Source organism: Sciurus vulgaris, assembly GCF_902686455.1.
Source record: "Sciurus vulgaris genome assembly, chromosome: 2".
Classification (NCBI taxonomy): domain Eukaryota; kingdom Metazoa; phylum Chordata; class Mammalia; order Rodentia; family Sciuridae; genus Sciurus; species Sciurus vulgaris.
This window is the reverse complement of record NC_136462.1, coordinates 144977291-145002918: the sequence shown is the minus strand read 5'-3', so window position 1 is coordinate 145002918 and position 25628 is coordinate 144977291. Positions and strand designations below refer to the sequence as shown.

Here is a 25628-nt window from a genome sequence, read left to right as displayed (position 1 = left end):
ACATTGAAGACAAAATATTTAACCTTGAAAACAAAGTTGAACAAACAGAGAAGATGGTAAGAAATCATGAACAGAATCTACAAGAACTATGGGATATCATGAAAAGGCCAAATTTAAGAATTATTGGGATTGAGGAAGGCCTAGAGAAACAAACCAAAGGAATGAACAATATATTCAATGAAATAATATCAGAAAATTTACCACTTCTGAAGAATGAAATGGAAAATCAAGTTCAAGAGGCTTATAGGACTCCAAATACACAAAATTACAACAGACCCACACCAAGGCACATTATAATGAAAATGCCTAACATACAAAATAAAGACAGAATTTTAAAGGCTGTGAGAGAAAAGAACCAAATTACATTCAGGGGGAAACCAATACGGATATCAGCTGATTTTTCAATCCAGACCCTAAAAGCTAGAAGGGCCTAGAACAGGATTTTTCAAGCCCTGAAAGAAAATGGATGCCAACCAAGAATCTTACACCCAGCAAAACTTACCTTCAAATTTGACGATGAAATAAAATCCTTCCATGATAAACAAAAGCTAAAAGAATTTACAAAAAGAAAGCCAGCATTACAGAACATTCTCAGCAAAATATTCCATGAGGAAGAGATGAAAAACAAAGAAGCAAATCAGAAAAGGGAGGAATTATCCTAAAGGAATTGTCAAATAAAGGAGGAAACAAGTTGTGTCAAACAAATAAATAAATAAAATTTTAAAAATGAACCAAATGACCAGGAAACCAAATCATATCTCAATAATAATCCTGAATGTTAATGGCCTGAATTCATCAATCAAAAGACATAGATTGGCAGATTGGATTAAAAAGAAAGATCCAACAATATGTTGCCTACAAGAGACTCACCTCATAGAAAAAGATACCCATAGACTAAAGGGGAAAGGATGGGGAAAAACATACCATGCACATGGACTCAGCAAAAAAGCTGGAGTATCCATCCTCATTTCCAATAATGTGGACTTCAAGCCAAAGTTAGTCAGAAGGGATAAAGAAGGTCATTTCATACTGCTTAAGGGAAGCATAAATCAGCAAGATACAGCAATCATAAACATCTATGCCCCAAAGAGTGGCTCATCATTTGTATGTCAAACAAATCCTTCTCAATTTCAGAAACCAAATAGACCATAACACAATAATACTAGGTGATTTTAACACGCCTCTCTCACCACTGGACAGATCTTCCAGACAAAAATTGAACAAAGAAACCATAGATCTCAATAACACAATCAATAATTTAGACTTAACGGACATTTATAGAATATACCATCCAACCAAGAGCGAATACACTTTCTTCTCAGCAACACATGGATCCTTCTCAAAAATAGACCATATATTATGCCACAAAGCTAATGTTAGCAAATACAAGAAGATAGCGACACTACCATGTATTCTATCAGATCATAATGGATTGAAGTTAGAAATAAATGAAAGAGTAAAACACAGAAACTTATTCGAACATCTGGAGATTAAACAATATGCTATTATATGATGAATGGATAACAGAAGATATTAGGAAGGAAATTAAAAAATTCTTAGAGGTAAATGAGAACAAAGAAACATCATATCAAAATCTCTGGGACACTATGAAAGCAGTACTTAGAGGGAAATTTATTTCATGGAGGGCATTTAATAAAAGAAGTAAAACTCAACAAATAAACGACCTAACACTACATCTCAAAGCCCTAGAAAAAGAAGAACAGAACAGCACCAAAAGTAGTAGAAGACAGGAAGTAGTTAAACTCAGAGCTGAAATCAATGAAATTGAAACAAAAGAAACAATACAAAAATTGACAAAATAAATAGTTGGTTCTTTGAAAAAATATACAAAATTGATAAACCTTTAGCCACACTAACAAAGAGAAGACAAGAGAAAACCCAAATCACTAAAATTCGGAATGAACGAGGAAATATCACAACAGACACGAGTGAAATACAAAACATAATTAGAAGCTATTTTGATAATCTATACTCCAACAAAATAGAAAATTTCGAAGACATTAACAGGTTTCTGGAGACATATGAATTGCCTAAACTGAACGAGGAGGACATAAACAATTTAAATAGACCAATTTCAAGTACTGAAATAGAAGAAGTCATCAAAAGCCTACCAACAAAGAAAAGTCCGGGACCAGATGGGTTCTCAGCCGAGTTCTACAAAACCTTTAAAGAAGAGCTCATTCCAATACTTCTCAAAGTATTCCATAAAATAGAAGAGGAGGGAACCCTCCCAAACTCATTCTATGAAGCCAATATCACACTGATACCTAAACCAGACAGAGACTCATCAAGGAAAGAAAATTTCAGACCAATATCCTTAATGAACATCGACACAAAATTTCTCAACAAAATTTTAGCAAATCGCATACAAAAACATATTAAAAAGATAGTGCACCATGATCAAGTGGGTTTCATCCCAGGGATGCAAGGTTGGTTCAACATCAGGAAATCAATAAACGTAATTCACCATATCAATAGACTTAAAGTCAAGAATCACATGATTATTTCAATAGATGCAGAAAAAGCATTTGATAAAATACAGCACCCCTTCATGCTCAAAACACTAGAAAAAATTGGGGTAGTGGGAACATTCCTTAACATTGTAAAGGCCATTTATGCTAAGCCCATGGCTATTATCATTCTAAATGGTGAAAAACTGAAAGCATTCCCCCTAAAAACTGGAACAAGGCAGGGATGCCCTCTTTCACCACTTCTCTTCAACATTGTTCTTGAGACTCTAGCCAGAGCAATGAGACAAACCAAAGAAATTAAAGGGATACGAATTGGAAAAGAAGAACTCAAACTATCCCTGTTCACTGATGACATGATTATATATTTAGAGGAACCTGGAAATTCCACCAGAAAACTCTTAGAACTCATAAGTGAAATCAGTAAAGTAGCAGGTTACAAGATCAATGCCCATTAATCCAATGCATTTTTATACATAAGTGATGAATCTTCAGAAAGAGAAATTAGGAAAACTACCCCATTCACAATAGACTCGAAAAAAATAAAATACTTGGGAATTAATCTAACAAAAGAGGTGAAAAACCTCTACAATGAGAACTATAGAACACTAATGAAAGAAATTAAAGAACACCTTAGAAGATGGAAAGATCTTCCATGTTCTTGGATAGGCAGAATTAATATTGTCAAAATGGCCATACTACCTAAAGTGCTATACAAATTCAATGCAATTCCAATTAAAATCCCAATGGTGTACCTTACAGAAATAGAGCAAGCAATTATGCAATTCATCTGGAAGAATAAGAAACCCAGAATAGCTAAAGCAATCCTTAGCAGGAAGAGTGAAACAGGGGGTATTGCAATACCAGATCTTCAACTCTACTACAAAGCAATAGTAACAAAAACGGCATGGTATTGGTACCAAAATAGAAAGGTATATCAATGGTACAGAATAGAGGACACGGACACAAACCCAAATAAATACAATTTTCTCATACTAGACAAAGGGTCTAAAAATATGCAATGGAGAAAAGATAGCCTCTTCCACAAATGGTGCTGGGAGAATTGGAAATCCATATGCAACAGAATGAAACTAAACCCATATCTCTCACCATGCATGAAACTAAACTCAAAATGGATTAAGGACCTCGGAATCAGACCAGAGACCCTGCAGATTATAGAAGAAAAAGTAGTTCCAAATCTTCACCTTGTTGGTCTAGGATCAGACTTCCTTAACAGGACTCCCATAGCACAAGAAATAAAAGCAAGAATCAACCACTGGGATAGATTCAAACTAAAAAGCTTTCTATCAGCAATGGGAAGAAAGAGCCTACAGAGTGGGAGAATATCTTTGCCAATCATACTTCAGATAGAGCACTAATCTCCAGAATCTATAAAGAACTGAAAAAACTCTCCAAGAATTCAAATAATCCCGTCGACAAATAGGCTAAGGAAATGAATAGACACTTCACAGAAGAAGATCTACAAGCAATCAACAAACATATGGAAAAATGTTCAACATCTCTAGTAATAAGAGAAATGCAAATCAAAACCACCCTAAGATTCCATCTCACCCCAATTAGAATGGCGATTGTCAAGAATACGAGCAACAACAGGTGTTGGCGAGGATGTGGGGAGAAAGGTACACTCATACATTGCTGGTGGGGCTGCAAATTAGTGCAGCCACTCTGGAAAGCAGTGTGGAGATTCCTTAGAAAACTTGGAATGGACCCTCCATTTGACCCAGCTATCCCACTCCTTGGCCTATACCCAAAGGACTTAAAATCAGCATACTACAGAGATACAGCCACATCAATGTTCATAGCTGCTCAATTCACAATAGCCAGACTGTGGAACCAACCTAGATGCCCTTCAATTGATGAGTGGATAAGGAAACTGTGGTATATATATACAATGGAATATTACTCAGCCATAAAGAATGATAAAATTATGGCATTTGCAGGCAAATGGATGAAATTGGAGAATATCATGCTAAGTGAGATAAGCCAATCTCAAAAAGCCAAAGGACGAATGATATTGCTAATAAGTGGAGGATGACACATAATGGGGGGGAAGGAAGGGTTAGTGTTAGGATTAGAGTTAGGGTTAGGGAGGGGGTCAAGTATGGAGGAAGGAAGCACTGTATAGAGGGAAAAGAGTGGTGGGAGGGGTGGGGGGAAGGGAAAAAATAACGGAATGAATCAAACAACATTACTCTATGTAAATTTATGATTACACAAATGGTATGCCTTTACGCCATGTACAGAGAAACAACATGTATCCCATTTGTTCACAATAAAAAAAACCCAAAGAAATGCTGATTAAATAACAGCAGTAAGATACATATTCATCAGATGGGCAAGAATTAGTAAGTTAGCCAGGATGTGGAGCAACTCTCCCCCGCCCTGTGGCTGGAAAATAACTGTGTAACCACTTCAGAATCTGGTTGGGTATTTCCTAGTAAAGTGAAGTATCTGCATACCTCTAGGTACTCTCCTTCCCTTCTAGATGTATACCTGGACTAATCACATCATAGCCCATCATTTTTAGCAGCAAATATCCAAACATGATCAATTGGTAAATGCTTTAGTCAACGGAGTATATTGATACAAGGGACTATCATACGGCAGTAAAAATAAACTATAGTAATAAAGTGTTCATTTTAGTGCCCCTGTTGGCAGCAAGGCTCATATGAGGGGAACTGAGTTGAAATTTATTTCAAATCTGAAACAACAGATGAATCTATTAAAAGATTGCTTACACAATCTCTTAGTATTCTCAGGAGACTTTCCCCCTGTAATTTTATCTAGATCTTTATAGCAATATAATAGGATTCACCATGAGTTCACCCATATGAAGTAGACAGTATAAAAGTATAAAGAAATTTGTAATGGATAAAAGGAAATTCATTGTCCAAGCTAAAATTAGATATGTTTGGGTTCATTGGGACAATATGAATAAGACAGTGGTTTCGTCTCAGCTGAAAGTTGTCCTTACCTCTGTGTATTAAACATAGATAAGCTCTTTTGATGGTAGCTTTAGACTGAGACAGCATCTTTTGTAGTGTTTGCTACTTCGTGACCACTGGTGTTGTCTGAGAGTACAAATGGGAAGGGTTATATCTGCTCTTTGACGTCTACCACTCTGGAATTAAATACAAGTATGCCCACCTGGCATGAGAAAGCAGGAGATAGAGCACTAGTTTCTTACTGAGCACTGACTGAGTGCCTGCAATGTACTTTATATGCAGGGTTCATTTCAGCTTTTATCGCAGTCATATGAAAGAAACATTACAGGCATCAAACATTACAGGCATTTTATTTACAGATAAAGAAATTGAGGCTCAGCATTGTCCAGTATTCATAATTTTTATACAACTACCCAGCTCCTGTGAAGGAAAGTCCAAATTTGAGTACAGATCAGAGAGACTCCAAAACCTGTGTCTGGAGCTATAGCTCTTGACATTTAGGCAGCTGTCCATCCACTTGAGTCTCACCTGTGCCTCTCAATTCAAAAGGCTGTGGTTTAACCTGATTAAAATGTCATTCTATGTGGAATGGTGGTTCACTTCAACTTGGAATAGATGAGGAAGGTAGAGTGGAAAAATAAATATATGAGCACTTAACACACACACCTCCTTCTTTTAAAACACTATGTTGGGAAAATACACCTTATCTCATTGCTACACCTTCAAGGGTGGTAATATCAGCCCCATTTTTTAGATGAGAACTCTAGAGCTCAGAGATATTGAACCACTTTCCAAAATCCACCCCAGAAATATCCTAGATTATCTCTGAAGTCTGATGGCAAACCCATGTTTCTAACCCTATGGGAATGCTTTCTTTCTCAGAAAATATGGTCTTAAAAACACAGCTTTTGTGGAATTTACCAAAAGATGGAGCCTTGGATTAGATTCCACTTCTTACATTGCTCATTTCTGAACTGGGTGCTCAGGAAGCAAGAGGCTTCCCACTGGGGAAGCAATCTCTCAGGACTGCGGCTTTGAGCAGGAGCTCCAACTCATTCTTGAGAGAGTGCTCCCACAGTGCTAAAAATGAGAGTAGGTGATGATGGTGGCTCTCAGGGTATCTTCAATAAAATCAAGTCCAGGTCCTTCAAACATGGCTGTGGAAAGTGACTCACTCTATAGGAAGATGTCATGGAACTTCCCCAACTGAGTCCTGCTCTATAAACTTCAGCCCCCCAACCACAAAATTTCAGAAAAGTATTCATTGGGCTGTTGTAACAGGCTGGCCTTGGGCATACCATCCATTCCTTTTCTGTGAATTCTTTCCCAGCTCCTGCCTTGGCTCTTCTGAAATTGTTGAGACCAGGCCAGGGCTCTGAAGAAAGATTTTTACTAACCAGGAAAAAAAAAAAAAACCTACATGGAATTTGATGAGGATCTAAACAGGCTTAGGTGGGATATTATCTCTTCTTTGACCAAAGTTCCCTCTAATGGGGATTTCCCTGAGCAGCACCTACCCTCTGCTAGAATCCCCCAGTACCAATACCCTTGGGCACATAACCAAACCTCAAAGACAAATTCACTGGAAATCAGGAATGATGTCTGTCTACTCAGTGTCTGATTCAGTTAGTGGCACTAATAAGTGTCTTTTTTAGAATAACTTTTTGTTACAGTCTCAACTGAATGAACAGTGTCCATTGATTATTAACTAAAACATTTACTTGATGTTAAGAGTTACAAAGAACCATTCCTCTCCAAGATCTAAGAATCATCTGTCACATGGCCAATTCTATTTTCCTCTGAGTAGCTACCTCTCCCTCCAGACAACTCACAATAAAATCATCCATCTGTCTCAAGTGTTACCCAGCCACATGGTCTTTCTTGACAGTCTCATTTAAGGAGAATCCACTGACAATCAGGAGTTGGGGGTGTATGTCTCTGACATCACTCATTTAGTAGAGTTCACCATATAAACTGTATGTGGGGCACTCAAAGTCTTAGTTCTTTAGCCTCAGTTCTAAAGAATGAGCAATACAGGGTTAAGAAAGTCTTGCTCATTCTGACCAGCTCTGAACTAGACATAATCTCACCTCATTAAAAACCCCATCAACTTTATCTCTAAAGTTATTCCAAGAAAACTGCTTGAGGATTTCCTAATTAACATGTGGCAGCAGGTGCTATGAACAAAGCAGGCACAATTATAATAACCTGAAGTCAATAATTCATAAACGATAATGTATTATTAATCAATTATTAGGGCCTGAACAACATTTAATGAGATTAAGCTGATTGCCAGGCTGAACTGTTGGATACGTATTGATTTAATCAGAGTGCTTAATTAAACTTTGTAAGCTGCCCACCGAATCATTACATCACAGCTTCCTTCAAAGGAGGATAGTTTCTATTCTGCTATTCTCTTCCTTGTGAATTAGGAATTGTTATTGATTGAAAAGAAATTAAGATAAGGGTCCCTGCTTTTCATGACAACTTTGGAAACTGTCATGCCATCTGATAACATTTCTTTTCAATCATAAAGAAAAAAGTGTTTACATATGTGTGCATAGAGTGCAAAGTGGTTTATAGGAATTCTTTTTTTTTTTCCCAAAAAGTTCAGAATCTTAAAAAACAAAGGTAAAATTTTTATATCATTAAACAAACTGTAGAGTCACTTGCAATCCTTTAAAAACAGAGAAACTGAACCTCAAAGAGATGGAAAAAACCCTTCAAAATGCTAAGATAAACCATGATTCAAAGGAAGTTATTCCCCACCCTTTTCCCAGTCTTAACTGTCCCCAAAATCTCAAATTAAGCATTAGTCATTGAAGACAAGAGAAGTATACCCATTTTATTCTGTGAGCTTCCAACAGCATCTTCCAGAAGTGAAAGCTGTTTCCCCAGCAGCTGCAAGTGTTCAGAATCACTCATCATTTACAACAATGCATAAATCCATGTCTTTAGACATGCAGGTCCTCCTTTCACTTGTCACATTGCTAATGATGGGAGTTATTTATATTGAACACTGAACAAAATGTTTTTTTTGCTCAATGTTCCAGCCCGATGATCCTGCCTGAGGGGAGACAGTGACAGCTCTGTTGGAGCATACTGGGGCCCAGGGAGCCCTGCTGGTCTTTCTAATTAGGGCTTTACCCTGTCAGTATCATGAACAGCCACTTCTAAATGGGACGTGCATCACTACACGTTGAGGATGGCCTTGCCCTGTAAAATTCTGGGGTGCCAAAAATCCACAGCTGCCACCTGGAAGTGATGCTCAATGAGTCACAGAAAGTCAGCTGCAGGGAAGGTACACACAAGACACTGGGGCAGCAATGTCTCCCTCAGCTGTGGCATGTGAACCTGTGATGTGATCATCTGGTGACTTGGAAAGGGAACACATGTGCATTCCAGCTTGAGGGGAGAAGTTGATCGCTCAATCATCACCAAGGTGGATATGAACACACATTTTAATTATTACATTTTGGACAGTTAATTTGCCTGATGATTCAGCTTGTAACCTGTGTTCCTGAATTTCTCTTGCAACTGAAATCAGTGGTGCGAGTTCCCAGCTACAGCTTCAAGAGGCTCCTGTTTTCAAAACTTTACTTGGCCAAAAAGCTTCCTTTCTATGACTTCCTTTGAAAGAAAGGCAATGGAAAACCATCCCCCCAAAAATGGAGATCGCCATATCATCCGGATCCATTTTTCTCTACTCAGTCCAACCCCTACTTTCAAGAAGAGAAAAGTGAGAGTATACACAGTCTTGGCATTCTATAAGTCAGACTTAAAATGGACTGTAGGCGCTTTGTGCTGAGCTGGGAGGACAGTCCATGAGCTGCGTGACTTTCCTCCACCATACCCATTCACCACGAAGTTCTTTCTCACTTGAGCCCAGAGCTATGTAGTCAGCTAGTCATAGACCAAATTTCTGAAACCATGAGCCAAAATAAGCTTTTCCTTCTCTATGTTGTTCTTGTCAGTTCTTTTGTTTGTGTCAGAGTGACACAAAGCTAACTAAAACCATTGTAATCTTAATTCAGAAATTCCAAAATGTTTCTTCATTGAAATTCTTACCATGAAGGGAGAAAATAATTCCAAGAATCATAAGAGAAAGAGTATTCTTCTTAGCAGGAATAAGGCTATTGCAAAATATAGAATAGCAGATACACTATTTCAAATTAAAAGCAAGCTTTCAAATTCATATTATCCATTGTAGTAAATTTAAAAACTAGACTTTCATCTTCTTTTGTAATGGCAAGAAGTAGCATATAAAGTGGAAAGATCAAGGGGTAAGAACTTCCATTTCATAAATAATAATGGTCTAAATAATCTAAACAATTCTTCAAATGAAACAAATGCTGAAAATATTTTTCCAAAGATCATTTTAATGCATTGCTGAATTGGTCCAAATAAATAAATAAATCTGTAGGTGACCAAAACAAAGTAAAAACAAAACAACCTTGGAAGATGAGCATTAAAGTCTGTTATTCCCCTGAGGATTTCAAGAAAACCTTGAAGAACTTGAGCTTCTGCTTAGAAGGCTACAAGGGAAACAGAGCACCAGGAGGAAATCAGGGGGCTTGCCCATGGCAGGGCATCTAGTAGGAAATCCCTGTACAAAGATGAGACCCAAGGGTTCTTCTGTCTCAATTCACAGAAGAGGGGTTCAAAACAACTTTTTATTCTCAAAGTTTCTGTAGAAATTTATAATAAGTAAGTTCTCACACAAATTTGAATTCAAGTTTCATATGTGTTCCCAAAATATCCAAGGTAGGACTATGGTCATCCCAATATGATAGCACTCTCAAGTGAATAGCAGAAGCAATACAGATAATTTGCCAGGCCACACTCTGCTCCCAGGCCCTGAACCCAAGTCAGCTCCTGCAATCCCATGCTGTAATAGACTCAGGGTGCTGTAGTCACAGGCAATAGGTGTATCCCTGTGGACACAGCCTCCAGTCAAGATCTCTGAAATTCAATGGACAGCTTTACCTCAGGAGGCCCTATACCTGGTCAGTCCCTGTATGCTCAGGATCCATTGACCCAGGCTCCAGGCCCACATGCTTACTGACCTAGGCACCAGCACCTGACCAAGGATTCCAGCAGGAAGCCTGCCCATGAATGACAGACAGCTCACCAAAAATCTCTGGATCAATGCAGTCAGAGTCAGTCTTACAGAAAGATGAAATAGACAGATCTTTAGCTAAACTAAATAGGAAAAAAGAAGACCAAAATATAATTACAAATGGAATGAGGCATTATAACTAATACACTCTGAACAATTAATTATGTCACCTAATTAACCTAGAGCAAACATAAATTCATAGCAACATGCAACCTGATTGCAACAAAATTGCATCATAAAATAGAAAATCTGAAAAGACCAATATGTAAGGAAAAAAAATCAGTAATCAAAAATTTTCCAACAAAGAAAAGCTCACAATCCAAAATATTAATAATTAACTCTAATCCCTCTCAAACTCCCCAAAACAACTGAAAAGGAGGGAACAGCCCCAAATTTGTTTTATAAAGACAACATTACCTGATACTAAAGCCACACAAGAACACTACAAGAGAAAATTCCAAGCCAATGCCCCTGATTAACAGATGCAAAAGTTCTCAAAAAGAAAAAAAAAATACTAGCAAACTGAATTCAATAGCTCATTAAAAGGATCATGCGAGATGATCACATGGGATTTATATGCTATAATAAATGTAAGACACAATATTAACAATAAACAGCACACCACATCAGTAAATGTGATATGTGACATTAACAGAATGAGGGGTAAAAATCATATGATAATTACAATAGATACATAAAAACTATTGCCCAAAGTCAACATCCTTTCATGATTAAAAAAGAAAAGTATAGAAAAAATGTGCCTCAACATAAAAAAGACCATATAAAGACGCCACAAAAAAAATATTAGAACTAATAAATTCAGTAAAGTTTCAGAATACAAAATTAACTGACAACATGAGTAACATTTCTATATATTAACAAAAAAAACTCAAAAAGGAAATCAAAGAAAACAATCCTATTTATGATAATATCAAAAAATATAAATAAAATATGTAAGAATAAACTTAACCAAGGAGGTGAAAGATCTGTATTTTGAAAAGTCTAAAACATGAATGAAAGAAATTGAAGAAAAATAAATGAAAAAGTATGTACATTCTTTAAGAGAATTAATATTGTTAAAAATCTCCATACTATCTAAAGCAATCTACTGATTCAATACAAGTCCTGTAAAAATTCTGACACTTTAAACAGAGAAAATGGCTTTAAAATTCATATGGAACCACAAAAGATCTGGAATAATCAAAGAAATCTTGAGACACAAAGCTGGAAGCATTATACCACCTGATTTCAAAAACTACAGTAACCAAACAAAATGGTACTTACTTTCTTACTCCAAATACAATCATATTGTGGGTTATGGTGGCAACTTGTGAATTATGGGGAGAAAAAAATTGACTTAAATTCACACATGGGAAAATAACAGAGCAATGAAAAATGTATGACATGAATGTCAACTCAAATATTTCAACATGGTTCAGTACCAAACTATTTATCAAAATAGATATGTTACACAGGCTATTTCTATTCACATAAACTCCAAACAGGAAACTCAACAGTAGATTGGCAGAGATATGTAAATATATGATTTAAATATATAAGAAAAATTTAAAGACCATTTGCCACAGAATTCAGGATGGAAGTTACTCTGAGGCAGTAACCATGGATACCATTGGGGGAAATGCTGTTTTTTACACTAAAGTATGCATGCACAATGTTGTGTTTCTTAAGATGGGTAGTGTGTGTATGGATGTTCATTTTATTTCTGTTTCTGAGTCTATACCTATGTGCTATATGAATTCTTTCATAAGTATTACATTAAAAATAAAATTCTTTATTTGGTTAGAGAGGACATGAATTCTGGCTCCTGGCTTTACATTTAATAGCTATGTAACCATGCACAAGTCACTTTTATTCAGAGACCCAGGAGAAGTAGTTTAGGTGGTTGTGTTCAAGAAACAGAAAGGTGAGTGTGGCTGACTGGTATTGACAAAGGAGGCAGATAGAGGTGAGTAGAGGCAGTATAATTTAGACTTGACTAAAATTATAAGGTTATTGATGTTAGCATGAATACATGGGTACTTAAAACTTTAGAGAAGTTTAGAATATATGTATTGTAATATAAACAACCAATCTTACTTAAGGGGAATTGTATCTTGAAGGTAAAGGATTTTCTTTCATTATTGCATAGCCAAAAGAGGAGGTAGAGGAGAGAGGTTAGGGTTGTGAGGTTTGGGATTTGGGCAGCTTTGGTACAAATCCAAGCTCCAGCTCTTAATTAGTATGAGAATCTAAACATGGATATAATGAGTATTCTTCTTCCCACCCTTACTTCAAAAGGCTGTTGTATGAAACCATCAGTCATGCATAAACTCTTTGTAAATAGTTCATTACCTTAAAATATATAAATCATTACATCTCATGAACAAATTTATAGAATAGAATGTTTTGGGATCGATTCTGATGAAATTGCACGTTTCTGGTACAATAACCCCATAGCAAAAACTCGGGTTCCCTTGCTAATTGAGCAAATTATTCAGGTAAAGCAAAATTTGTTTTATTTCTGAAATATATTATATTTTATATGAATTGGCTTTATAATTATGTTTATACTGGGTTCTCATGATATTATCAGGTCTCTGAAAATGAACATTTCCAACAGTTAACCCATTTTCCCTCCACAACTACCTTACTCCCTTTCTCATGTGTCCTTTGTTGGTATTAAAGTATCTACCCATCACCCAAAGTAAAAATACCTCAACTCCTTGCCCATCATCCCTACTCTTAATCAGTCACCAAAACCACTTGATTCTTAGATATGTCTCCTAAATTTAGACTTTTTGCCCCCATCTTCCTAGACATATCTTCTTTAGGAATCTCATCATCCATAGATGACCAAACTAATATTGGTCCTCTCTAATATGTCAAATATTCACTATTGCCAGGCATTGTTCTAAGCCCTTTACAATCTACAGATTAAAGAAGGCATTATTATTGTGCATAGTTTACAGATAGGGACACCAAAGCACAGAGTGTTCAAGCATCTTTTCCAAGGTCATAATGCTAATAAATGGCAGAGCAAAGATTTGAGACCCTGTGAGCTTAAATGCTTAAGGGCTCCATGACACTACTAACCTGCTTAGTCTATCTTGTCTCAACCTTACTACTACAAAACCTTCCTTCAAAACAAATCTGATCTTGTAATTCCTCTATTTCTAATAAAGTCCCCCTAACACATCATTGCCTTCAAAAGAAACTTTGTAACACAAAGCTTTCAACTTCTTAACATGAAAAAGATCGTAGTTGACCACGCAGCCCAACTGAAAAGACACTTCCCCCAACTTCTCCAAATGTAGAAGACTAATCTCAGGATGGAAATCATATGGTCCCATGTATAATATGGGCATAATTATTATGTTCTTCCTTAATACACAAGGCAATTTATGAGGACCAAATGATATTGTGTCAAATTGTATAAGATCAAAATACTTACAGAATAGGGTATAAGCATAGTTATTAAACTTTTAGGTTTTATGATCTTTTCAATCCTCTCCAAACAGCCTTGGGAGGAGAAGTATTTGGGGCCTTTTATTGGAGTGACCAGGCCAAAATGGGAAGCAGAAAGGAGATATTCAACCAGTCTAAATATCACATGAATTTTCAGGATTTCTTATTAAAAAAAAGTGAGCTTACTGTGAGTCACTGTTTACATGCATGCTGATGGATGAGTATGAGAATGATGAGGAAAGCCAAATTTAATATGATTTAGATGTGTTTTACATATCCTTTTCATTATTCTCAGGAAAGAGTCAAACTTTTCTTCAGATAGGTTTTGGATTCCCAACTGAGACTTCTTTGAAAGCGAAGTTCTGTTGATGTAAATCCACCATGTGCATGGGGCTTACATGAGCTACTCTTGTGGATATAAATCCCCCCTTGATTTTACCATGTGGATAAATCCTCTCTACTCTGTGCCTCCAATGCACTTTATTAAGCCTGTTTAAGTATAACTTGTTGTAATCATAGTGACCTGTTCATATGACTTTCACACACACACACACATCCATACACACATACACTCCCTGACACGTGTAACAAAGATTAAATAATATTTATCTCTGTATTCTTAGTATCTACCATAATTTTGCCCTGGTTGCCTGAAGAGATGAAAATTCCAAGTCCAGAAAAGAGTACAGAGAAGTTTCTCTAATTCTAATACATTTTATTAAACATTTCCAAGGAGAAAAGACTTTTTTTTGTTCTTTTTAAATAAAGACATTGTATTCTTACAGTTAATTTTTTAGCTCAAATATTTTTCAGAAGCGCACTTAATAGAAAAAAAAATGGCTTAACCAGAAGACCAGAGGCCTGAGATCTAGATCTACCACTGTGAACAACCAGCTGGCCTAGCTAGGCAGGTGAGTCCCCATCTCTGAGCCCCATCCCCTACTGGCATCAGAAACATCAGAACTTGATAGACTTCATGGATTTTTAAGCTCTAAAATTTAGTGATCCCATAGTATTACTTGACCCCACATGCCTGTGGGAGGCTAAAGAAGAAAAAAAAAGCAGAAATCTCCAAAAGTGAGAGGTTTTCACTTCACTTGAGTTTCTGTTTTGCTTGGACCATTGTTGTCACTTCTAACTCTCCCCATTGCAAAACTCTTTCTTATACCTGATCAGGTGTCTCAAAAAGAGACAAAGGCCAGAGAGGATGGAAAATGATTTGCGAAGAAGCCAAAAGGGGAATTCTGTAACTGTGTATTTTTCCACTCCATTCTAATTTAAAACCACTTACAAGTGACAACTCCCAGCCTGAGGCAGGTGCCTGTGGTAGCTCATTACACCCTCGGGACCTCATGTAAATCTTTTTTCTGAGAACAGCTATTGTCTTCCAAGGAAAAGCTTTTAGCATAATGGCAGGCTGAATAGAACACTGCTTTTGTAAGAATATTTTTAAGAAAAAGAAAAAAAAGAAAGGTATTCTTTAGCAACTGCAAATGCAACCTCAACTTCCCCCCATTTCAGGTCCCCTGGAAAGAACAGTGTGTGAGCCATGGGAGACTGTGGTAGTGGAGTGAAATTATCTCACCTCCAGAGACATATAAAGGTTATGCTCTGCTCTTCTGGGTTATAATAAATGCAGGGTGGAGGTGTCACAGATTGCAAAAATAGCAGATCCACCCCCCCATCCACCTTTGTTATTTCTTGGCTTCTCACCAGTCCATGAGCCTCCTATTCACTATTCACTTAGAGAATGAGAATTTCCAAGAAGAGAATGATACTTTCCCTCAGAAAAGTCCCACAAATTAGTGCCTCCTCTCACATTACTCCTAAGGATATTTAAGACATTGTTGTGATGGAGGCTGAACATATAGACATTCGAATTTAGAGAAAAAAAAAAAAAAACTCCCAGAAAAAATGAAAAATCCATCACAGAGATGCAGGTCTTCAAACTAAAATGGGATTCAACTTTTGCTGGGTAGAAACGGTCATTTAGAATATGACTTTATAGGGGAAATGTGGAGAAAATGGAAAAATTGACAAAATGATGGAAGTCTTCAATAGGTAGTATGTTGTGAGTTAAGTGTATTTCTGGAAAAATTTCCAATGATGGCAGTGCCTAAAAGGCAGGAAAATTGGGACAATGGGAGAGAGACCCGGAGTCTCCTTCAATGACTACTTACTGCCCTCATGGTCCAGAGGTGGTTATCTGCCTTCAGAGAGTGGCCATCTGCAAAATGGAGATAAAGACAAGAAGTATAGGGAGGTCCAAAGGTCATGAATTCCCACACACAGGCAGCACATTCTGTGTGAGAAGAGGAAGAAGGCAGGAATGGTTTAGGGAATGGCAGAGTCTGGGGAAAACAACGTCCTCTCCTTTCCAGGATTGGGTAAATAATGACGCCCCCAAGACTTTCTTTACTCTGAATCCTCTTCAGTTGTTTACATTTAGCATCTCTCTTGGTTCAATTCAGAAGAGTAGAAACCACACACACACACACACACACACACACACACACACACACAAATACTGAAGGGTAAACTAAAGGTTTCCACTTCCTGGCTGGAAGATGTCTATTCAAAAAAGGTCTGCTAATCAGAGTATCTAATAACATATCATGTGTTAAAGGATTACACTAAATTGTATAATTATACCAGAATATCATCAACCAATGAGGATTACTCTCAGAAAGCACTGGAAACGATGTCCTGGGTTGATCTTGTCCACCAAATCTATCTCCAAACTTGCACCTGGAATGTCTTCTGTTACAACTTGTTGGAGCCATTGTCCCATTCTCTTAGATTCTGTTACATTCTCCTCCTCACTTGCTCTCTGATATGCAAATCCCAAACACCTTGGGCTCCTTTGACATACCACAGTTTACAAGTTAGGGAGGACCTAGGCTTCCTGATTCCCTAACACCTTGTCCATCTCTGAGTCTCTAATGCTGGCTGAACTGTTTATTCCCTTCTAAAGACTCCCTTTCATCATCAATTTCTTCTTAAGCCTGTACCTTCCATAAGGGCTTCAGTGATACTCTCAGAATTTCTTGTTCACTGTCCCACTGAAAAGGGCAGAAGTGATGTGTCTCTTGCAGATCTGCCAGTATCCTGGCTCTGAGGGCTGAATCTGAAGGTGTAAAGTAGTGAGCCTTCTCTCTTGGGAGCATTGCAAGAGGCATTGCCCTCAATTCTCCTGGCAGTGATAAAGTATGCAGCTGGCAAGTCCAGTAGCTACTGAAATGAAAATAAATTTATCAAGAAAGTAAGGCTAAACATTTCCAAGAAAATAACTTTTTTGAAAAAAAGAAAATGCTTTTGAAAAATAAATCAAGCCAAATAAATGCTTCTGGGAAACTCTCTGGAGCCCAGACCCCAGAAAGAACTAAAAATAATCAATAAATTGTCCTCAATTATCTCCAGGTCTGGAACTTTAGACCAAACCACCAGGGGAACCAACCTTGAGCAGGAGAGTTCCCCCATGTGTCCCATAACCATGTTCTTATTTCTTGGGTTTCTAAAATAAGACTCAAGTGGTAATCCAACACGGGAAAGAAAATCCTTTGGTGCACAAATCCCTCTTTATGAGGGGTGAGTGGCAGCCACTGAACCAGAGGCTGGACAAATCACAGCCAAATAACCCTATACCCAGCAGAAGCTGACCTGGTCCCTGGGAGGGAGCAAGCAGGTAAGACAATTTAGGTTCACCTGGAGGGAGGCTTGAGGCAGAGGAATTTTGAGCTTTGGGCTTATTTGCTGTGTTCTCTTACTAAATCAATACATCATATACCATGGTTCAAAGGAAGTTAAGTGGCTTTATATCTGACTTACAGACATGGTGTTTATATAGGGCTGGATTCTTTTTCAATTTTTTTAGAAACGTAGCAACGGCATGTGTTTACGTACATATTCTTTATTATTATGCAGCTGGGCTAAGACTGTGTTCCCAGTGCTGTGGCCCAGGTCAGCTTTGCAATCTTAGAGTGCTGGGTTCATAGAATCTTTTCTCCCCATTCCTGCCACAATACTGGAAACACCACCTTCTGTTAGATAAGAAAACATAATTCACTGTGGGCTGCAAGAGAGTAGGATATTTGTGCTATGCTTAACATAAGCTGCTTCAGCAACTACACTGCCTTCTAATTTGAAGACAGAGCAGGGAAGAGAGGAAGTGCTGGCTCACCAGCTCAGGCCAGAATGTTGAAGCAGAGCATGAGAATGAACTTGGCACTTTTGCTGTGTGCATAAACTCAGGAATCAGAAAACGAGGTCTAAAATCTGGCACCACCATTGAACATGGTTGTTAGCTTTCCTGAACCCCACTTGCCCCATCTGTAAAATGGGGGTTCCTGAAATTAATCACCATGATAACAGATACCAATGAGTCACATAATCCACACAAATAAAATTTTCATTAAGTGGACAAAAGAGATGAGAACTCTTCTTACATGATTTGGAGAAAGGATGGTAGTATAGATACAATGACTTTTGGTAACTCCCAGAGTAAGGGGTAACAGGATTGGATACAAAGTAAACTAAGGACACTGCCTTGAAGATTAGTGCCTGGGAAAGGGAGAGTTCCCCCCCATCCCCTTTCCAACCAGCAGGTCTTCAGGGAACCTAATAGCACCATTCACTCCTACCTTTTAGATTGTAAAGGACTTTCCCCAGGATCTAACTACTTTCCTTTGAAGTATAACTGCCCCTGTGAAGGCTTCCAAGGCTACACTTACCAAAGGCCTTGTAAGAGGAGTCAATTTTCCTTATCTCACTTTGCTTGTGCAAACACACTTTCTGCTTGAAAACTTTTTTTTTCATAACATTTTTATTTGTTCTAATTGGTTGTACATGACAGTAGAATGAATTTATACATTTTGATAGATCATACATAAATGGAATGTAATTTCTTATTCTTCTGATTGTACATATTGTAGGATCACATTGATCATGCAGTCATATATGTACATGAAGTAATAATGTCTATTTCACTCTACTATCCTTCCTACCCCCATACCATTTCCCCTCCTTTCACTCCCCTCCACCTAATATAAAGTAACTCTATTTTTCCCTAGTGCCTTCCCCCATTATTGTGAATCAGCATCCTCATATCAGAGAAAACTTTCAGCCTTTGGTTTTGGGGGATTGGCTTATTTCACATAGCATGATACTCCCCAGTTCCATCCATTTGCCTGCAAATGCCATAATTTCATTCTTCTTTAAGGCTGAGTAATATTTCATTCTATATATGTACCACATTTTCTTTACCCATTCATCTGTTGAAAGGGCATCTAGGTTGGTTCCATAGTTTAGCTATTGTGAGTTGAGCTGCTATAAACATTGATGTGGCTATGTCACAGTAGTATGCTGATTTTAAATCTTTTCGGTATAAACTGAGGAGTGGGATAGCTGGGTCAAACGGTGGTTCGATTCCAAGTTTCCTGCTTGAAAACATTTATATACAATCATATATTGTTTTTATTTTTGAAAACTTGTACACAACCCTGTATTGTTCTAGACTAGAAAATTTATGACACTAGATAGCCTATAAATGTTGTGAAAAACTGGTAAGGGACACTCAGAATCTGGAGTACTGATCTTCTCTGGACTCAACAGCATAAAATAAAGTTTGGTTTCTCCTACTCTTTGAGTGCCATTTGCCTGATTCCTGCAACGCCAGGACCAACAACTATACAATTTACAGGACACACTACATAATGAAAATGCAGGGTTCCTTGTCAAAACTTAAATTATTTTTCCTGAAACTCTTTCTTCAATTTTTATATTTTTAAGAAATTTTAATTGACACATAATTATACATATTTATGGGGTACTATATGAGATTTCAACATATGTATACAATGTGCAAAGATCAAATCAGGGTAATTGGCCATCAATCACCTTAAACATTTATCATTTCATTGTGTAGGAACATTCAAATTCCTTTCTACTGGCTATTTTTAAATATACAATTAATTATTGTCAACTATAGTTATCTTTCTGTGCTATAGAACATTAGAAGTTACTCCTCTTATCCAACTGCACCCCCATGCCCACTAACCATCCTCCCTCTCTCCCTCCCCATCCTCACCCCTGCCACTCTTCCCAGCCCCTAGTCTGATTTCTACTTCCATGAGGTCTACTGTTTAGCTTCCACATATAAATGAGATTGCACAATATTTATCTTTCTGAGACTGACTTATTCGGCTTAATAGAATGTCCTCCTGTTCATCCTTTTTACCGCACATAACTGGTCAAAACTTTTTGAAGAATTTCAAGTTGGTCACGGAAGAGCGTTTAACAAAGTGGGTGGTTTCTCTAAGCAGAGGGCTTGTGCGTAGGGCTCATAGGGCTAGCAAGTCCATGAAGACTCACCAAGGTCAAAGCTCTGGTTTCCTCAGGCTCTTGCTCAGTGATCATTACTTTCAAGGGACAAAAAGGAATAAACAGAATTCATCTGATCATCATAAGTGCTCTTCTCTTCCTGTCCCTGATACATCTAGGAATTAACACTAGCATGTGTTTAAGAGGGAAAAAAAATTATAATCACACTTGAAAATGTACATTTATAACAAATCATACAGACAGCAAGTAGAAACTAGACATCTTTGATTCATATAAGGGTGTACTAAGACATCATTTCTCTCTCTTTTTTTAACTAAACTCTTTCCTAGAGTGCCAAATTTTGTAGGTAACTTCATTGTTTCAAGTCCTCTCCTCATGATCCCTTTGGTTATAACATCAACAAAAGTACCCAGGACAGCAAAGACCAAAGTATAAACAGAGAGGCACCCCCACATCATAATTACACAATGGAGTTCAATTCGACTTCCCTTAGAAACAGAACTTGCAAAACAGACTTATATGCAACCACTTTCTTAAATAAATAAATATTCAGTGAAGATATCTCCAGAAGGATTATTATCTCTCACCCCCTAGCACTGCTCATTTGCCAAGTGCAAGACTTTATGACCATTAGAAAAATTGTTCTTAAATGCATAAAACACATAAGAGAAATTTTGAAAAATCCCTTAATATTCATTAAACCATGTTAGGGCCTCATTAATTCAGATGGGATAATCAGTTGTTGATTAGCCAGGTTGTTAAGCATCATTGTCAGGTGTGATGGGGTGTGAGAAATTACATTCTGTATCCACCAAAGAGTCACCTGAAGGCCATTAGCACTTCATCAGGTAAGGTGTTATCTTCTGGGGATAAATTAGCTGGGTTTTATTCTCCAGTCTTCTCTTCCACCTCCCAAACTTCTTTGTATTACAAAATATTCCTCATTCTGTTTGTTTTTTTCTTGCCTTCCTAAGGTCTAGAGCTACATCAGAAGCTTTTTTCAAAAGTGTGATGATCACAAGTCAACCACATAACCAAACTCTAATAATGAAAAGGCATTGTGTATCTGTGTGTATTCATGTGTGTCTGTTTATCTGTGTGTGTGTTCATGTATCTATATGTGTGTGTCTGTGTGCCTGTCTGTGAGCGTGTGTGTCTCTGTGTTTGGTTTGGTTTCAGAGTTCTTGGCTAGAGCCTCCCTCACACCCTCAGCCAGTCAGGCCCAGGTATGTGGGTTGTCAAGGGGATTCTTCAGCCAGGGCTCAAAGACTCAGCTTCCTTCCTTTCCAAAGCTTGACCAACTGAGAGTAATATAACAGCAATGAGTACTGCGCAAAAAGTCCCTGCATTAGAAACTGGAAAATGTGATTCAGTGTCCTGGTTCTGTTTTCAGAGAGGAAGTGACCATCATTAGTAATCTGCTCTCTGTCCTAGCAAGTCATTTCATCTCCCCAAAAGTTTGCAATTCATTTTAACTCTGTTCATTTACTCTTTATGTCACACCACAAAGACTTGAGAGTGTATTTCTATAAAGACAGATAAGTCCCTATCAGTTTAGGGAGCTTCTGATCTAAAAGGGACAGAGTGTTCCCAAATCTGTAGAGGACACTGCTAACCCAATCTTCCAAGAAGAGGGTTCTCAATGTACTCACGGAACTGCTCCAGATGATCAGTGCTGCTGGACTCGGGCATGGCCGTGATGGTCACCAGAGGACACGGATTCCCTCCCAGAGTGTGGCAGAGAACCTCCTGCCGGAAGTAGACTTGCCTGGGGTTGACGCTTTTTCCCAGGAGGTCGAGGTGAGTCTGAAGCAGAAATAAAATAAGCATGTACATTATTAATATTTTGGTATAACCTTAATTGCAACAGATCATGTTTACTAAATCCTTATCATTTACAAGTATTTTTATTGAACCAATTGATCCAGCAGATAGTGGGCATAAAGTGACTAAAAGGGGGCTATTCCTACTACCTAGGAGAGTCACAGTGAAGCAGAAGAGGAAGCATCCTTCTTGCATGTGTCTGCATCATAGAAGATCTGTTTTCAAGTTACGCTGAAAGTTTCTTGAAACTTTGTTGCCCAGAAAGGACATAAAGCACCCTTCCTGTCACTGTGGCATGTGAAGGGTGTGGTGGGTACCAAAGACAGAGCACACCCGGAGCACTAGGAAGTGTGAGATGAGCACTTCGATTGCACACAGTGTAACAGCACCAAGCAATAAAGAGAGTTATGACCATATTGAAGGAAAATAAAAAGCAATTAACCCCAGGGGGTAACTAAGCCCATAGAACAACCAAAAAGTAATGACTGACTCTTCCCACCACACCTCCCCATTTTAATACTCATTAAAAACACAGAATGATATAAAAATGGAAAAGTCAATGAAATTGGGACATATGATTAAGATCTATAAGACTTCTGAAAATATTCAGTAACCAAAACAGTGGGATTAATCATACATGGACAGGGCAGGGATTTCCCCCAGCCTTCTGCCATGCCCTGTCTGGTTAGAGCAACTTCAATAACCAGAGAAGGTAATGACATTTTTCACAGCACAACAACATCAGGGCACAGAAATTACCCTCCCAGCCAAAGATCTGAAGTTCTCACCCCATCAAGTGGGTATTACTAGGGCCAAGGAGAACATCCACCCTGTTCCTTGATAACTAACAAGCCTACCAGATAAAGGAAGTGAACATGCACGTGAGTCTTATGAAAACATTTATAAAATATTCATAAATATACTTTTAAAGGGGAGTAGCGATAGAGGAGGTGGTTACATGTGGGAAGGCTTTACTGCAGAGGAGGTGGCACCTGATATACCAGAACAAATGACTATTTAAAACATGGTTAGTGAATAATACAAACATAAATATTGCTTTAGGAATAAAATACATACCAGTAAAATCTGATATCATCATTTGATGTAAAAATAAAATTAAAAAGAGGCACAAGAGGAAAGAATAGATTTTAAAAATACTAGCTTTTTAAACTTACAAGGACATAGTAATATCTAGTTCTTGAAAATGGGGTAGAGTGAGAGGGCAGGTGCCAAGTCAAATGGCCTGTGTTACACTCTGGCTGTGGATTCTGGGAAAGCTATGGAAATTATTACTTAACCTCTCTGTGAATCAGTTTTCTCATCTTTAAAATGCGCATAAAAATGCCATGGCCTACCTCATGCAGTGGTTGTTAAAGCTGAATTATATAACGTATTTGAATAAAGCTCGTCACCTAAGAAACACTCAGTGTAAGTTGTTAGTGTAGATGGGGAAATATTAGTTCAAATATGTTATTCTAAAGAACTGAAAGGGAAGCACTCATAGAATTATAAATGCTGAGGGAAAAACTCAAACGAAATGTGGTCCATATTGCATTGAAAAAAAAAAGAAAAGACAGCAATGAGCCATGGAAAAAAACCAAGGCACAAAAGCAAAATGACAGACGTAACAATAAGAACTGTTATAAGAATGAATAAGTTAATCAGTTTTATTAAATGACAAAAACCCTCAGATTACTTTTTGTAAAATTCTCATGCATGTTGAACATGAGAGGTGCTTTTTTTAAAATACGTGATTTGTATAAAACACTTCTAAATTGTCTCTTTATTTTGTTTGCCTCTACTCAAACGTTGTAAAGGAGAAATATTGAAGTGAAAAGGATAAACAAACATAAATTAAAGCAGGAATGGCAATAGTAATATATGACAAAGTCATATTCAAGATCAAGTGCATTAAATGGGATTTAAAAATCTTATTTTGATAAAGGGCACAATTCACAATGAACATATAAAACTCATAAATCTTAAGAATCAGATAACATAGGCTTGAAATATATAACATGAAACTGCAGAAGGAGAAAAATAATTATACTAGGAATGGGAAATTTTAAGAAAGCATCACAATCTCAGATAAATCTAATGCAAAAGTGTAAAAACAGCATTTGAACAATACTCCATGCAAAACAAAGAGTACACGAGATATGTCAAACTTCATCTTTAAAGAGGACATTTTTTATTGTATTTTTCTCAAACATCCATGAAATTATAACAGTAGTTAATCATATATTGGGCTACTAAAGAATAAATCAGTTTTCAAAAGGAAAAGGATAAATTGTATGAACCACATTTTCCTACCATTAAAATGAATTAGACTTGGGGAGAAATGGTTTTTAGAATAGCAAAAATAAAACAACTATTTAGGGAATAGAAAAAGATCTTCTTTAAAGAAACTTACTAAAGAAATTCATAAGTTAGAAAGCATATCAATCTTAAATTATTAATCAGAGCCCTGATATAAGAAGTAGACATCTGGGTATCTCAGGAGAGATGGCATAGAATGAGAATAAAAATGCTACCATGAGTGTCAGCTGGGCCTCTCAGCCATCCTAGAAAAGAGAAATCCCGGCACCTTAGTTAAGAGGAGATGGATAATACTGGATTTTGATTATACTCTCTGTGATCATTAACCAAAAAAAAAAAAAAAAAAAAAAAATCATTTTTAAGTTTCTGGAGGAAAGCTGCTCTATTGTTAACTTTTGAAAATTGGACTGGGTGGGCCCTGATCAGACAAGTACTAACAAGATTCCAGGCTCCAAAAACTAAGAAAGGAAACTTTGGAGCAGCATTTCCCAAGGTGTATTCTTCAGAATGTTCGTAAGTGCTGGAGTATGAACAGGGAGGTGGAGGAAGCAGAAAATTCATAGCCAAAACACCTGGAAAATGATGACTTCAGTAACATCACAATATTTTCATGGTTGCAGGACTTCTCTGATTCTTTAGTATGCCATATAAATGGGAATGCTTAGAAGAAAAAGGAGCACACAGTGCTTCATGAATTTATATTATTATTAAATTCTTTTTCTCTGAAGATCGCAGGAATCTGGAATGTTGTAGAATATTCTTTGGAAGATACTATCTTGCCAAATTGTGTGCCCCCTACCCCATCAAAGTAATCACTTGGTACCTGATACCAAGTGATTAAAAAATAACAAAATCCAGATTTTATAAATCAGATTCGGGAAGCAGATTTGGCAGCAAAATTCCCCATAGAAGTCATTAAGCACAATTAGCTATGGAGAGAAAAAGTCAAACAGCATGATAGTGCCCACTGTCCACAGCCAGGTCGCCATGCCATACTCCCCAGCAGCCAACGCAGGGCAAGGGCTCTGAGCATCCTCTTCTCCTCTAAGTTCTCTGTTAACCTTTCCATTATCACATTTTTAATGATTAATAACATTACCACTCAAC

General features: G+C 37.4%; 1 protein-coding gene across 2 annotated transcripts in view; it reads right to left on the bottom strand.

Annotated features, from left to right (window-relative positions):
* Positions 1-25628, bottom strand: part of AGBL1 (AGBL carboxypeptidase 1) — a gene marked incomplete at its 5' end in the record, with an annotated part of 817668 nt that overhangs the window by 574754 nt on the left and 217286 nt on the right. For both annotated transcript variants that reach the window (XM_079127372.1, XM_079127371.1), the window contains one exon: positions 22031-22184. In XM_079127372.1, coding sequence (XP_078983498.1) covers positions 22031-22184 — 154 coding nt within the window. The remainder of the gene's footprint in view (positions 1-22030; positions 22185-25628) is intronic.